We start from the raw sequence: 15,443 nt of genomic DNA on the forward strand, positions 1-15,443 counted from the left end.
TCAAAGAACCGCCGTCGAAATTCCTTCACTACGGTAGCGAAACTTTGCAGCTTCATTTATAATATGGTCAAAGGCCGGAAATATATAGTTAGCGAATTGAATTTCTGCAATAGCGGTTTCTCCTGCATTAGCGACTCTGGTCCCAGCGGACCCAGCTATACTTTGTTCGCAAAGAGGGGTACCAAATACCCAATCTTTAACATACTTGTCCGTCAGATTAATGGAGCAACAAAAAACCCCACCAAAGCCTACATCTTCGCCAAATGGTAATGTCGGACCTTCCCCTAATCCTATATCCATGGCGTTATTGATGGCTTGAAACATATTCATCTTTTGCTCATTTTTAGCTAGCGTATAAGTAAGCATGTAAACTGAGATGTTCTGATCACCGACTTATTGGTTTTTACAAAACTAAATAAATACCGAGTGTGTCTGTTCATTATATATTTGATTCTTTTTCAACAATCAATTTAAATAAATAATAAAATATAACAAAGCAAAACAAAAGTAATGGAAATTAATGTCGTGGTATTGCAAGAGATCGAAAGATTCATATAATAATATGGTGAGATCTCGGAAAGCCCCAGCTATTGGTGCCAGCATGTATGATATCCAAATCAATGTAAAACTGCTCTTTTGGCAAAGTTGTAGGCCAATTGATATTTTTCAAATCACTTTCAAGACAGGAGCGAAATAACAAACACATCTCCTGCGAAGCCCGAATAGTAAAAGCGAATGTAGTGCGTGTCACTCTCTTCCGTTCGTTGCCATCATTCCCATACACATATACTTCATCCGAACTTTCGCAAACACGCCTAAAAATAGAGTTTGACCATCATATTGCTAGTAGCACGTGATTGCCACCTCACCTAAATGATTGACCAGCAATGTTGAAGAATAACATGCAGGAGAGCATATTAAAAAGATTACGATGGCTACTCTGTTGATCAGGCGAACGCGTCCATAGAGCGCCCAACCACGGTCCTTTCAAATCCACAATAACTTGCCACTTGTGAAAATTAGTATCCGATAGGGTAATAGAGACTTTTTTGAATGCCTATCAAAACAAATATGATGAATAGCTGAGTTAATGTTTTGATGATGATGACTTACCTTAAAAAAATTCATCATTGTCATGCTGTGCAGTAATCGGCATTTTTGCATGTTGAAAGAATCGAACTGCCTCTCGATGGAATCGAAAAAACGCAATAAGCATTTAGCAAGTTTTTCATCGCACACTTTTTTCATCGGATTATGGAAAAGTATCGGTAAAAAGCAGCTGCTAAATATCCGCTCAAAACCCGACCTTAGATACACTTCTGTCGATTGTTGAATAGTCTGTATCCACAGTGCCAAATTAAATAAACAAAGAAGCGTGTCTCACTATTCCATTCCTTACTGTTACCTTGAAGACTGCGTGCATGCTGCAGTTGCATCTTGTAAGATTCCACACTTCTGCCCATTGTTGATTCTGTCTGTTGATTGCCTGTATCCACAGTGCGAAATTAAATAAACAAAGAAGCGTGTCTCTCTATTCCATTCCTTACTGTTACCTTGAAGACTGCATGCGTGGTGCAGTTGCATGTTGTATGATTCCAGAAATTCTTGCGAAATATATGCACAATGATCAGATCGCTGATGTCCCGTAAACGTCTCGAAGTGGCACGAACGCTTTTGTGATTGTTTATGTCTAAATAACCGATAATCTTCGCTAGCATTTCTGTAGGCAATTCACAAATATTTAAAGATACACTCGTTTTGTGAATGCGCGACGACTTCAATTGTCGTTCATGTCCGGATGTGGCTCGACGTCTTTTCATATTGTAGAAATATTTGGTTAAAAATAGATTTTGTATCGCAGAGAAAATTTGCAAATAATATCAATCCGATTTTGCCTACGAAGTAAGATATTTTACAGTGACGTGTCCTTTTTTGACAGATATTGAAAAGAATCGGATATAAATTTGAAAAAAAAAAAAAAAAAAAAACAATATTTCTTTAGCCAAAATATCATACGGATATGACAGAAAATGGTATGCTTCAAAATTCATATATTTGAATTTAAATTACGATAAGGTGAGACGAAGGTATATAAGGCATAGCAAAGTGAAGTACGATATATTGAATCAAAGTCTTTATCGAAAATTTGTAACAAAATATTCGAATCGATATTGGGGAAAAAGTTACATCTGCAGAATCCATTCCTCGTTTCCAGATTTTGTTTGTTTTAACATTTCAAACGCATGGTCGTTAAAGCTTACAAGGCTCAATAATATTTCCTGGACATATCAAAATTTGCGCAAATCTACGATAAAAATGAAAATCGTTACGTTTTTTTTTTTGTTTTTCACTATCACAATTACAAAGTGGATGGAGTCTACAACGTTATATAAAAAAAGGACATTTTAAAACAATGCTCCTGAAGATCCGCGACAATTGATGCGGTAATAATATTAATTATATCCACACCCTAAGGAAGGTGAAGTTTGTTTATACAGTTCCTAAGCTTATTACAAGTTACTTGCGCGCCCTGTATTAAGAGACTGTCGTAAGTGTCGTAAGATTTTGTTACGAAAGTGAATATAAAATTTCTTTGTTAAAATTTTAATCTTCAAAAATGTTCGCTGCTCTTGTCGCCCTGAGTTTTGCACTACTATGGCGCCAAATTTGGCCGACTACATAATTCGGGAGTATTTCCTATTTGGACAAATCAGTTAGGCAGTTAGGAAAGGTAAATTAGCTTAATGTCGCTACTATTTTGTGCATTTCTCTTTCGTAGTTATGCTTGCATCCAACCCACTTACCGCTTTAAGTAAATGTGAACACTCTATGCTATTTGCTTTTTATTGGCTTACTCCATCTCCACTCAACAACCCAACAAAAAAAAAAAAATTCTATTTGTGCTACTAAATTTGTGCGGGTGTATCTAACATCAAAGAGGGCTTAAGAAGCGCTTTCACCGAAGTTTGATTAACTGGTTTTTCGACCACTTCTCATGTAACGAAAACAATTGAAACTTGCAATCTTTGGTATGAAAAATTTGATTCGGCTGTCGGCAACTCTTTGAAAATCTTCTGCCTCCCATATAACCGTTCCTACAAAAACTGAATCTTTATATGGTAAAAGGATATAATTTTCAATACTTCAAATGTCATGGGAAAAAATTCAACCTTATCGAATTTAGCCGATGTAGGTATGGTTTTTGACTACCATCGTATATAAGGATTTTTAGGAGAAGTAAAGTCTAAGACTTTATGATGAAAATTGATTCATAGCATTTTACATAGTATTTTGGAAAAAAATACCGGATTAATGGATTTTGAATTACCAAGCTCTATTTTCTGGGCCCTAACATATATCAGCACGCAAGCAAATCTTTATATGGAGAGTAAGTCAAATTCCTGGTTTTTTATGATGGAAAAGTAAATTAAATTTGCTAAACTTGGATCTTCCCATATGATGTCTTCGCCGAAAATATTACGTAATCTTTGGTAAATTAATACCAACATGAGTGAATAACTGCATTAGTGAAGCGATATAGCGTGCCTTATGTTCGGCCTCGCCCGACTATAATGTTGCTCGTGTTTGTAAAATATTAACATTTAGTGGAGCAAAAGTTAGGTATATGTATAAATATGTATGCACATAAGAGATGTAAATGTTTTGCACCAGCTAAAAATCAGTTGCTTTGCCTGCGATCCAACATAATCCTCTTTAAGGGGAAATATCGCATTACACTTTTCATGTGCTTTTATTAGTCTTAAATCCTTCGTTAATAATTAAAAAAATGATATCGAATAAAAATCGTGCTGAATTCATAGAAATGTTCAAAGACATGAATCCGATTGAATGGTTTAGGTAAGGATGATCAGTGGCAAAGCAAAGATTTCGAAAGTAGTTTTTCAAAGCTAAGTCTCTCTGCTCCACACTCTCACTTCAATTTTTACCTCATTGTCTTGAGATGTTCATCGCTTCGTAAGAACTGAGTATAGGGCAATGTTTTGGATAAATTATAATTTATTTTTTTGGAATTTTTCCCAAAAAAACAAAGGAAAATTCTATTCGATACCACTTTTCTAACATAAATTTTTCGAACGAATTTCTTGATGCTTATTGTACTTGGAGTCATATTTTCGGAGGGCTTCCATTTTTCTTCCAAATTTTTACTTGTATCGGTAGAGTAGGAACGGTCAAGGAACTAAGGGCATCGTTTAATAAAAGCAGCCACGACCCTGGTATTAAAAAATCTCACAATAATTTCGTTATTTATTAAGTGTACAAAAAAGTTGTGTCACTTATTTATTACATACTTAACACGTTCAATTTTCCCGAGTTTTCAGATATAGATGGCATAGATGTACGTTCGTGGACGGTATAGATTGCGGTTGCTTACAAGACGTCGATCAATGCATGTCAAAGTATAAAAAGGTTGAGCTCATTTATGGTGTTTGGGTTTCCTGTGTGTGTGTGGATATTTTCAAGACTCAAACATATTCGAGAATTCGCCTTGGCCATAAAATTGGAACTCCACCAATGGATCTTAGAGAAGTCTTCCTCCCCAATCTGCAATTGTGGACAAATTCTCCCATATAAAGCACATTCTCAGTGACTGACTTAACTTTTCCTGGGCTAGAAGTATTGCATTTGGAGCGACAATGGACATTCTACGAGTTACAGAACAGAATATCAATACAATTTATTGCTTTATTAAAACTCTTAGCCTCAATATCTGATGTACTTTTATAAGTTAGTGCCGATAGCCTATGTTGCTAGTACTCAATGTCTTTTACTTTTAATTTAAGAAATTATTTCATTAGTCTAAAATAATAATAATAATATTATTGAAAACATTACCGCACTTGAGATTTGAATCCGCGACCATTGCATTATATACTTTATGATACTTTTTACTCACTTATATACGTCATGTGGTCAATAGTTATAGCGCCAATTGTTTATGTTTTGTGATTATTTTTTAAAAAAGAAAAGAATTTAAAATATTTATCATTTTGCCCAATAGGATGATTTTTTTGTTTTCGTCAACTGTAAATCATTGTTTCAAAAGAAATAATGTATGTGTGTATGTGCGTAAATGAGTTTAGTTAAATATTGCTCAGAAAGAGAATTTAGCGAATAATAATGGCAAACGGGAACATCGTCTATATAAAAATGTTGCTTGCTTCGTTTATAATTGTCGATCGATTATAAAGTGCTTTAAAGCTTTTATAAAATTATTAACGGTCAACATACTTTAACTTTTTACCCGAATCATTTAAGGTCTACCATAAAAGCTTAGAAGCTTCACCGAACTGCGCATGTGATTGAAACAAAGAAATAAAAAATTAAATTAAAAAAAAAAAAAAGAAATAAAATAAAATAAAACAGCAACAATTCTTTAAAATCTTGCAGCAATGACTTTTGTTTTGTTTTTGTTGCTATTATTATTATTGTTGTTGTTGTTGTTGTTTTGTATTTTTTAGAGAAATAAACATATGGACGATGAACTCGGCAACGAATACATTCACGCAAAATCGAAAAAGGATAAAACTTAAGCGGTAAACATGACAATAAACAACAACACACCAACTAAGTAAGTAACTATGGTACTCGTCAATATATATCTCTATGAAAGAGATGTTAATGACGTAGTTACCAAGTAGACAGAATCAGTTTTTTTGACTGTTGTTGTTGTATATGACAAGTAATGCTTAGCAGGCTCAGTATGCTAGCCCAATAAAGAAAGATGTGGTATGTGTACGAACAACTGCCCGAGTAAAATGTATGCGTTTTTTTTGTTTTTTGTTTTTTTTTTTTAAAACAAAACCAAGAGGTAAAGAAGAAACAAAATACCGACTATAAAATATAGTTGAGGAGTAAATGCCATAAAAACTGTTGCTTTTCGTCGATTGCTTGCAGTTCATTTAGAGCTCTGGTATTGAAAACAAGTATTCAATAAAGTTTTAAAAAAAAAGTGAATTAATTTTAATAATAATTGCAAATTTATAAAGGCACAGAATTTACTTGAAATCGATACGAAATAAACATTAAGTGTTTACTTAATTTACAATTAAAATAAAATGCAAAACTATCTGCATTCAGCTGTAACGACAACAATCCTTACAATGATGGTATTGATATATTTAATGACACTCCTTTTCGCAACTGTTGCTGCTGTACCAGTCTCGGTTATGGTGGAAAACTCTGAATTATCCTCAGCCTCCAATGCTCAGCAATTACAAGATCGTCAAGTGCATAATAATAAGGACAATTATAGTGGTAAAAATGAGGTCCTATACAGTAAAGGTAAGTTAATAAGTTATTATTAATTAGCAACATTGTTGGAACTATTCTCATTAAAAGTGTCAAAGTGCTTATTGAAGCACTAAGCATTTTCTTATTATCAAGAAAATTTATTTCTTATTCATAATTACGTGCTTAATGAGTACATATTGTTTATCTACGTAGTAATAACACAGTAGTGTAAGTCTTTTCTGAGAAAATTTTGTGAAAAGTAAAAGAAACATACAACTACATCTATTATATATATGTATAAGAATTATGAAGTTTTAATTGATGATATTTTCTCAACATATAAATGATAAGAATATTTGATTTGCAATCAATGCGAGAGAAAAAAAAAAAAAAAAAAAACCCGTAAAGTATTCTTCCAAAAATGTTGACACGAAAACCAAATAAGAATTCCTGGGCAATTTGTTAACTTTGAAAAGGTCAAAAGTTCATGTTAGATGCTTTGACTTATGACAAAACACTCTCGGCGACAATGCTGATGAGATGTACAATAGAATCAAGTTGTCTTATTGGGCAGTTGATAGAATGATTTTCTGGCGGGCTCCGTTTCTCGAATATTAAATTCTTATCGCGTATTTCTTCTTCTTCTTCTACGTTTTATGTTTTCAAACTTTAACAGAAACGGAGGTCAGCTTTTGACAAGTGCAGAAAGAACTTGTACGAGGTGAACAATTGCGCAAAAAAAAAAAAAAAAAAAATTAAAAATTATAAAAATATCGAAAGAAAATTTTTGCAAAGTGAACAGATGTTTAGCTGTGTTAATGTTTTCGTTTTTAAAAAAAAAATTTTCCAAAAAGAATAATAAAAGGACTAAGTAAAGGAGTAATTTACTCACTAAAATGCCTTTATATGAAGTTACGATATTGCTATAGAGTTACGAAAATTGCTATAGAATTCAAAATTAAAGTACATTGGAACTACGTTCGTTATAAGATAAAGAATATAAACCATTGACAAAATTTACGTTAAAATGGACATTGAACAGTTAATTTGATAACAGATAACCTTGTATTGAAGATAAGCTTTCGCAATATATTCTATGCTATGCCTTACGAGAGGTAGATAGATTCGATTGAAAGTGAATCGTAAACGTCTACTGCGACTTGTTGTTCATTAAATTCAATATAATTTTTATTTTGGAAATTTTCAATAAATCGCACAGATGTGAAATTTACACAAATCTTTGACCCTTTCGAGCCTTTATTGCCTTATCAGGCCTATTTAAATTGGTATTTAGGCTCCACAACGCTTGCACTTCAGTGGCGGATGTATGTAACAACTTGAAGGGCTTGAGACAAGTTCATCCTTCAATCAGTTAATTGTGCCTGGCGAATATATACGTGCGGATGTGTGCAATAACTTGAAGGGCTTGACATAAGTTAACTGTGCATGATGAATATACATCCGTTCGTCCTTGAGGACGAATGTGTACTTGCCGTAATAATGTATTTTTGAAAATAAATTTTTTCCTTTCGATAACAGATGAAGGATAAGATAATCCTTGTTAAGGCAATTAGTTTTATCAAATTTGGACCACATAACCTCACATTTTGGGCTTTACGCTATTTGTGTTTTGAATGGAAAAATTGTTCTATGCAAAGTCATGCAAGATATTTAATGGCTTGCCCTGGTTATGTGTTACATGTTCTGAATACTCTGAAAGGTAGAACTCAAGCCTAACGCTAATCAAGGGTATATTGGGGATTGGGGATAATGCCGATATTTGGACTATATGTGCCTGCAACAATTCATAGTAAATAAGTGAAGTTTCGATAATATATGCGGAAATGGTTAAGTTGACTTGAAGAGAAAATGGATTGAACTATGAAAACGTTAGAAAGTAAAAAAATCCTTTCGTGCCAAAAATTGTAATATTGAAAAGTATCAAAATGTATTGAACAAAAGCATTCTAGAAAGTGATTTTTAAACTAGACTGCAAACATCTCCCGACTGCTGCGTATTTTCCAAACCTGTCTCTTTTTGATTAACACTGGTTTACACCGTTGCAGTCATGTTTGGCTGACTTGCCAGTGCGTTGAAAAGGGGCCAAGACTACTACGAAGTCTCTACCGCGACGTAACGCGCGAGCGCATGATACTTGATAAAGCTTAATTTCGCCAGAAAAATTTTCCCTTTCAACTTATATACCTAATAACCGATTATTATACCCTACATCACTTAAGGTACAAGGGTAATATTAATTTTATACGTATGCATGCAACACCCAGAAGGGCTTGAGCTAGATCCATCTTTTATTATACGTAGCTAAGCTTGTCTGCCCTTCCGTCCGCCTTGTTTTCTTGTGTTCTATCTATAGACCGCAAATTTTTGAGATATTTTGATGAAATTTGGTACACTGGCCAATGTTTTGGCCCAAGGACGTACGGTATTGAAACTGACCAGTTTTTCGACTTCTTCTTATAAAAACCTTGCTTTTAGAAAGTTGATATATGGATGAGTGTAGAGTATGGCATGATATTTATTGGCGGGCACTACAGTATTTTTAGTTGCTTGAAATTCAAAAAAGAATTTTAAAAAAATTTAAAATAAAAAAAAAAAATAATTGAAGCCTCTAATAAAGGCGCTGCTCCCACTTAGTCCCTTTACTTCTAAATTATAGATCAAAGATAATACATGAACTTTGTTTACTTCAAAGAGAATTCTTCTGATTTTCGAATTAATGTTTACATCAAAAAGCAAGCATATGTATTCCTTCCATACGTGAAGTTGATACAAACATAAATTTTCTTAAAGCTGTGCAAATTGAAATCATATCAATTTTGAAGGTTTTCTTGGCTATCCAGTGTCTTGTTTTTTGCATTTTAACTTGTCAATGTGTAACACTTAGCAGCAGAACAATGCTTCTTCGAATCGTCTTTATACTTTAAGTGTGCATTTATTCTAGTGGTACTAGTATGACCACTCAATAACCAGATATTTGAATGTCTTAAGCAATAAGTCGAGCGGATAGATAGTAGAAAAGTGTAGAGCTTTGATATGGATAAGCGTAGATGATAATACGTCCTGTACATTTCATTATACGACCTTACGACGACGACAAGTAGGAAGATTTCGATTTTACGCCACACATTGGCGAACGCAAAATACTTTTCTAACATACATTTCTGCTGGGCATAATTGCATGATGCATATATATATTCAATATTATATATATATATTTTCTTTAAATTGTGTTTACTAACAAATGTTTTTCTATGCCATTCGTACAAAACCCATAAATATAAAATAGAAGCATATAAACTTATGACATATGAAAACATATCAAAGTTACATATCAAAATAAACTTTTGTAAACAAAATAGGAAGGAAGAAAAAGGTAAAATATATGAAAAATCTAAAAAATGCTTTTTTCTCTTACAATATACATATTTATATAGAGCAATCAATTGAAAATCGCAGTCAACTTGTTCAATTTTTTTTTTTTTGGAAATTATTATATTAAAAGAAATTTTAATATGGTAAACATATTGAAAAATGCAAATTTTAGGTGAAATTAATAATTTCGAGCATTCATTTCCTTACGAGATCATTTATAAAATTACTTGCCTATGTTTAGTTGCAAAACAAATTATATTTTTCGTTGCTTACATTTGAAGGTAAAATTTTCATTGTTTTTGTAGTATGTCTTCCGGCGAAAAATTGCTGTTTTGAATAATAATTAATTAAAAGGAAACAAAGATGCTAAGACATATTTTTTTAAGCAATAACAATTCATATTAATCTTTATATAATAATAAATATTTAATAGAGAGAGATTTTTCGAGTATAACATAATTATATAATTTCTAGTAAATACATCTTAACGCGCAGATGAAAACGTAAAATCATTAAATATAATTGGATTCTAAGCAAAAAAAAAAAAAAAATAAGAAATTATTTTACAAGCTAAAATTATTAATTATTATTACGAGAGTGCGAGAGTATACTTGCATTCGTATCTATATGTATGTACGCTCTCACCAACTGTTATTCTTTAGCGAAATCCTAACCCACGTCATTGTCGTACACTGGATCAATATTGTGGATAAAATATTCGCACACACACAATCACACATTAATTGCAATATTGTAGCCATTTCGCTATTACCTAAAATACGCCATCGTTCCTACACCCACCCCTATATAACTATGTCGTAGCATAAGGCATGAATGAATGAAATTAGTGGGAAAGAGAAGTAGGCAACAAAACTCACTCAGCTATGAAAATATGAATGAATGAATGTAGAAAATGTGTGCAAAGAACAAATATAAAAACAACCCAAAGAAAATGAATGCGTAGGCTTTTGCAGCAAATGTTTTGTATACTATATGTCTGTGTGGAAAGCTTTTTGTAAAATTATTATGCCATGCATAAGCCATGCATAGATATACATATATATATATATGGTAATGTATATGTATAAATACAATAAAAACCTTCTCTCACGTTGCGGTAAGTAATTTGTTAAGCTTACAAATTGATTGTAATTTTAATTTTACATAATAATAAGCTTGGAAAGATGGATTTATGGCTGCACGTTCTATTTTTAAACGCATTTAAACTTTCATTCTTTTTATAGAAAATCGAAAAGTGCAATTTCTATTAGGAAAGTCAACAAGTTTTTTGCCGGTGCTTTAGTATTATTATTGTTATTATTATTAATTTAGCCAGAGAGCAATAAATTCTAAGACTACAGTTTTAAAAGCTCTTGCGTCGTGTCTAAGGCCGCACTTGAGATTCGAACCCACGACCATTGGATTGCTAGTCGAGATTCTCTGCCTTTGCGGCTAAGTGTTTTCGTAAAAGGGAATGTTTATGCTAGAAAAAGAAATGGCTTCAGATGTTGTTTTCTCTACACCACTTGTTGTACAAAGTGTATTAAGTTTGTGAGAATATATGTGTATAACGTCCACAAGTACTTAAGATAGATGCTCTGCTATACTGTTCAATTTAACTTGTCTCTCTCTGTCTCTCTTTCTAACTGATGTTTGTCCATTTGTGTTTGTAGTTAATCTAGATACTGCAATTTTAGAGATATTATGATGAAATTTGGTACATTTGGATATTTTGGCCCAATGACAAACGTTGTTGTTTTTAGTTCCCTTGCATTAGTTTTTGTTAATGGTGTTCTTATCAATGATGGTTTTGTTTTGGTTGGAGTAATTCACAGTCTTACCTACCATCGGTGTTCATAGTTCCTTAGCACAGTAATCATCATTCGCCATAATTCAGTAGCATTGTTCTTCGGTGTGGTAGTTTATACCACTACGCAAAGCCTAAACCTAGTGCTTTCGGATGGGGATATCAAAGGTGTAATTCAGCTCTACATGATAAACATCGACAACCCCTTCAATGTGCCTTTATTCGTCTTTTTTATGCCCAACTCCACAAGCTTGTGCTGATGTATGCAATAGCCAGAAAGATCTTTTTTTAAACCGATTCATTCAAGATCCCTTTCTGATTTAATTTAAGGGTTTCTGTTCGTCTATATGTCTGGCTTCCTTGTGTACAACTTATAAGTTGCAATTTCTGAGATATTTCGATGAAATTTGGTAAACCGTTATTTTCTGGACCAAAGACGAACGCTATTGAAAATGCTTTGCATCGGATCGCGTTTTCGACGACCACCCATACGCAACGCCTTATTTTGAAAAGTCGATATATGAATAATTGTAAGGTATTTAATAATGAGCCGAGCTTCCTTACTTATTTCTTTTATACCACACAGGCACACACGCAAACATGATGATGTTCCGAATGGATTATAGATAGAGACAGATTAGTGGTGATCTAGGATGATTTAGTGTAAAAGCTTGAAAATGAATTCTATCTTTTTGAATTCTGCAGAGGATATATGTGAATCAAGTTTTCCATTGATTATCTCGATGATCAAAACTTTCGAAATTCCGATAAAGGACATATCAAATCCTCTGATCTATGATATGTTGCATATCATGCGGTTTTATGATGTACGACGCCTACCTTTGAACGTTGTAAGCAAAAGAAAAAAAAAAAAAAAAAACAAATTTCAAATAATTCACTGTCGTTTCTTCTAAAAATTCAATTAATTATATTTTTCCTTTTCCTTTTAATTCTAATTCTATTCATTAAAATTACAAAACCTTGCATATACATGCTAAGCTTACAGAATACTCAGAAAACATGTACAGCTTTAAGATATCATTTTCTTTTTCTCCTGCATACTTCACTTATTAATTAAAACTCTATTACGTTCAAGTGCTGGTAGTTGGATGCTTTAATATTTTTATTATTTTTTTTTTACCCCCTTAGTTACAAATATAATATAATATCTTTAGCTCTCTCTCTCTGCACATATGGAAAATGTAGAAAAAGAGCTTTGTAATTTCTAAAAATAGCACAACAAGGCAGCAAACTGACGCCTTCAAAGCTTAATATTTAGTTTCATAGCCAGCATCATGAATAGCGAACAACAACGGAACGAAACTTTTGCCCGCAAAAAAAAAAAAAAGAAAAGAGGAACGCAAAAGAAGGAAAAAAAGGTTATATGGCACGTAATAGTTTATATTGGGCGAAATAACGAGGAAGGCAAAACGCGTAAGAGCTTAAAATAACTTCGCTATGAGAGCGAAATGCATGAAATTATAAGGGCATGGAAATTAGCGTGAATGCACAATAACATGTAAAATGCGGCTAACAAGTCATGATACCCGGGCAAACCTAACGCCCACATCCCTAACACGTATAACGTTAGCGTCACTCACCTAACCTAAGTTAAGTTAATTTTGGAATAAATATGCATATCCTCTTGGGGTTTTACAGCTATCTGCCCCCCGTAGCGTAGTCCGCATTAACGCAGTTTATAATAAAATCTGCATCGTTCTTACGATATTCTAATTTACTATATAATGCAACGTATTTTGATAAATTTTTCTAATACTCTATGATTAAATCTAGAAAGAGTACTCTCCTACTGCATACGATATGTCTGATCGACCTATTTGCGATGCATATATAATAAACTGTTAATTACCTTCCTATGAGGACTTTCGATTCGATATCTCCCTTATTGTGTGGTGTCCGCATGGGGACTGATGTATGGTTCTCAGCAACGAATAAACTCGATAGTTGCCAATTATAGATTCGCTATAACGCACGGGGGGCTTACAACGGCCGATAAGGTATGGATATGTGTTTCCAACGAATGAAAAATATTTCGATTGTAAAATTGCTCTCGAGTAACAAATTGTAAATTCAAATTACGATCGAGTTTACTCGGTACCGAGAACCATCAACTGGCCCCAGATTTGTAGCGATATCAAGTGGTGTAGCGGCACCTTCACAACCATGCCAAGCTGAATTGGCTTAGAATATATGTTAGATATCTATGTTGGTCCACCCAAAATCTCCCATTATGCCCATCTTTTATCCATAACAAAATCTATAACTCCAAGGTCGTTTACTTTGAATTCCTTTTTTTGTAGGTCGATGTCGTCCGCAATGTCATTTGCAAGAATCACTACATCATCTAGCTATTATACACCACTATATACATCATCATGTATATTCTCCCTCTACGTGGTAATACATGCATGCATTGGTGTAAACGTAGAATATTGTCAAACTTTTGTTTCCAGCGATTGTTAACTTTGCAAATCTTTCTGTCATGGCAGCTAAAACCCTCAAGAAATTGCCGTCAATAGTTTCAACTCATTGAGTGACATGAATGTTATGTTTTACAGCTAATGACAATAACAACCTCACGGCGGAATACAAGCAAGAACATTTCCTAGTAAAAAATTCTTTTTTTTTTTGAGCGAACGCAATCTTTCCTAGGTTTGAACAGCATGTGTTCGCTATTGATTTCTGCCCCCCAAACAGTTCATATATTTCCCAAGTGCAACTGCCAGTAAGTGCTTGGTATTGTTCATCATTGTGTCTTTCATAAGTTTCCATATGGACCATTTAGAGCTACTTGATTGTTTTCTATCGATAGGTTAACGTAAACAACAAGATCGATTGCCTTTTTATCTCCAATTGTTGTCTTTGGAATCTGCGCCGATATCGTATACAACCATCAGTTTTGAAATGTCTTATGGTCGGACAAAGCTTCTTTATGTAGAACGATCTAAAGTTTTTTACATGGCAAGCGATGGGCTTAGGAAGAGGCTTTAATCACTGCTTCTGCCGTGAAGCGAAGTGTGCTTAAGTTTGCTTGCAACGGTAAGCATCCAACTTGTTCAATAAGAGCTCTGTTTGTTCCTTCGTTCTCTTCTGGCGAGTACAGTGAACTTCTTTGATTACTAATGGCAGACGATTTAAATACGTTTTGCAGGCGATGATGGCAGACTTCTGCGTCTTTATCGATGGCCAATACTTTAGAGCGCATTCATTTTCGACTATATACATCAAATCATCAAATTGATTTGCATCTTGTTCCTTTGACTGTACCTATTGACCTAATGATTTTCTTTTATGATCGTCCACGAAAAGTACTAACTAAATGGGACTCATTCCCCTTTTTTTACAGGACAATATCACCTGTCATTTGTCGGGTTTCCTTTGAGTTGTACAGCATATTAAAGTGACATGTCATTAATCGCCTTGATATTTTTCTTTATGGAAAATGTCTTTCATCCTTCGTAGACCAAATCGTAAAAGCCGCGTTACGAGGTACCTTTTAATAGGTCATTTGTTTAAAGACTGCGTTGAACTCTCAGCATTAAAATCATTTTGTGACCCTATTTGTTGATGCTAGACACCGATAAAAGATTTTCATGAGAAAGCTTCGAAGACTCCACAAAGTGCATTCTTGATAGGTATGAAATAGAGACTCCATGTCTGTCGTTCCGTCTCTGTGAATTTTGTATGGTAAGCATTTCACTTTGAAGAAAAATATTAGAGTTTCTTGGACGCAAGTTGTTAATGAAAATGGGCCCAATTAGGAACTGCGAACACCTTTAATTTTAAAATCTGGAAAGTTGAGTTTTTTGTTAATTACCTAAGTCTCGTAACAAATATATACATAAAAATTTCCATGTATCCCAATATTACAGAATATGAAGAATTAGTTTCTTCGGTAACAAACGAAAAACATTTTCTTAACGGTTTCATTGATGATTGATATCCATTGATACCATTTTGCATTATAAAT

General features: G+C 33.5%; 1 protein-coding gene across 1 annotated transcript; it reads right to left on the reverse strand.

Annotated features, from left to right (window-relative positions):
• Positions 1-324, reverse strand: LOC119644506 (2-oxoisovalerate dehydrogenase subunit beta, mitochondrial-like). The gene has a single exon (XM_038044067.1). The coding sequence runs from the start codon at positions 322-324 to the stop codon at positions 1-3; it is 324 nt and encodes a 107-aa protein (XP_037899995.1).
• Between the last annotated feature and the right edge of the window lie 15,119 nt (positions 325-15,443).

Source organism: Glossina fuscipes, unplaced genomic scaffold (genome assembly GCF_014805625.2).
Source record: "Glossina fuscipes isolate IAEA_lab_2018 unplaced genomic scaffold, Yale_Gfus_2 118259, whole genome shotgun sequence".
Classification (NCBI taxonomy): Eukaryota; Metazoa; Arthropoda; class Insecta; order Diptera; family Glossinidae; genus Glossina; species Glossina fuscipes.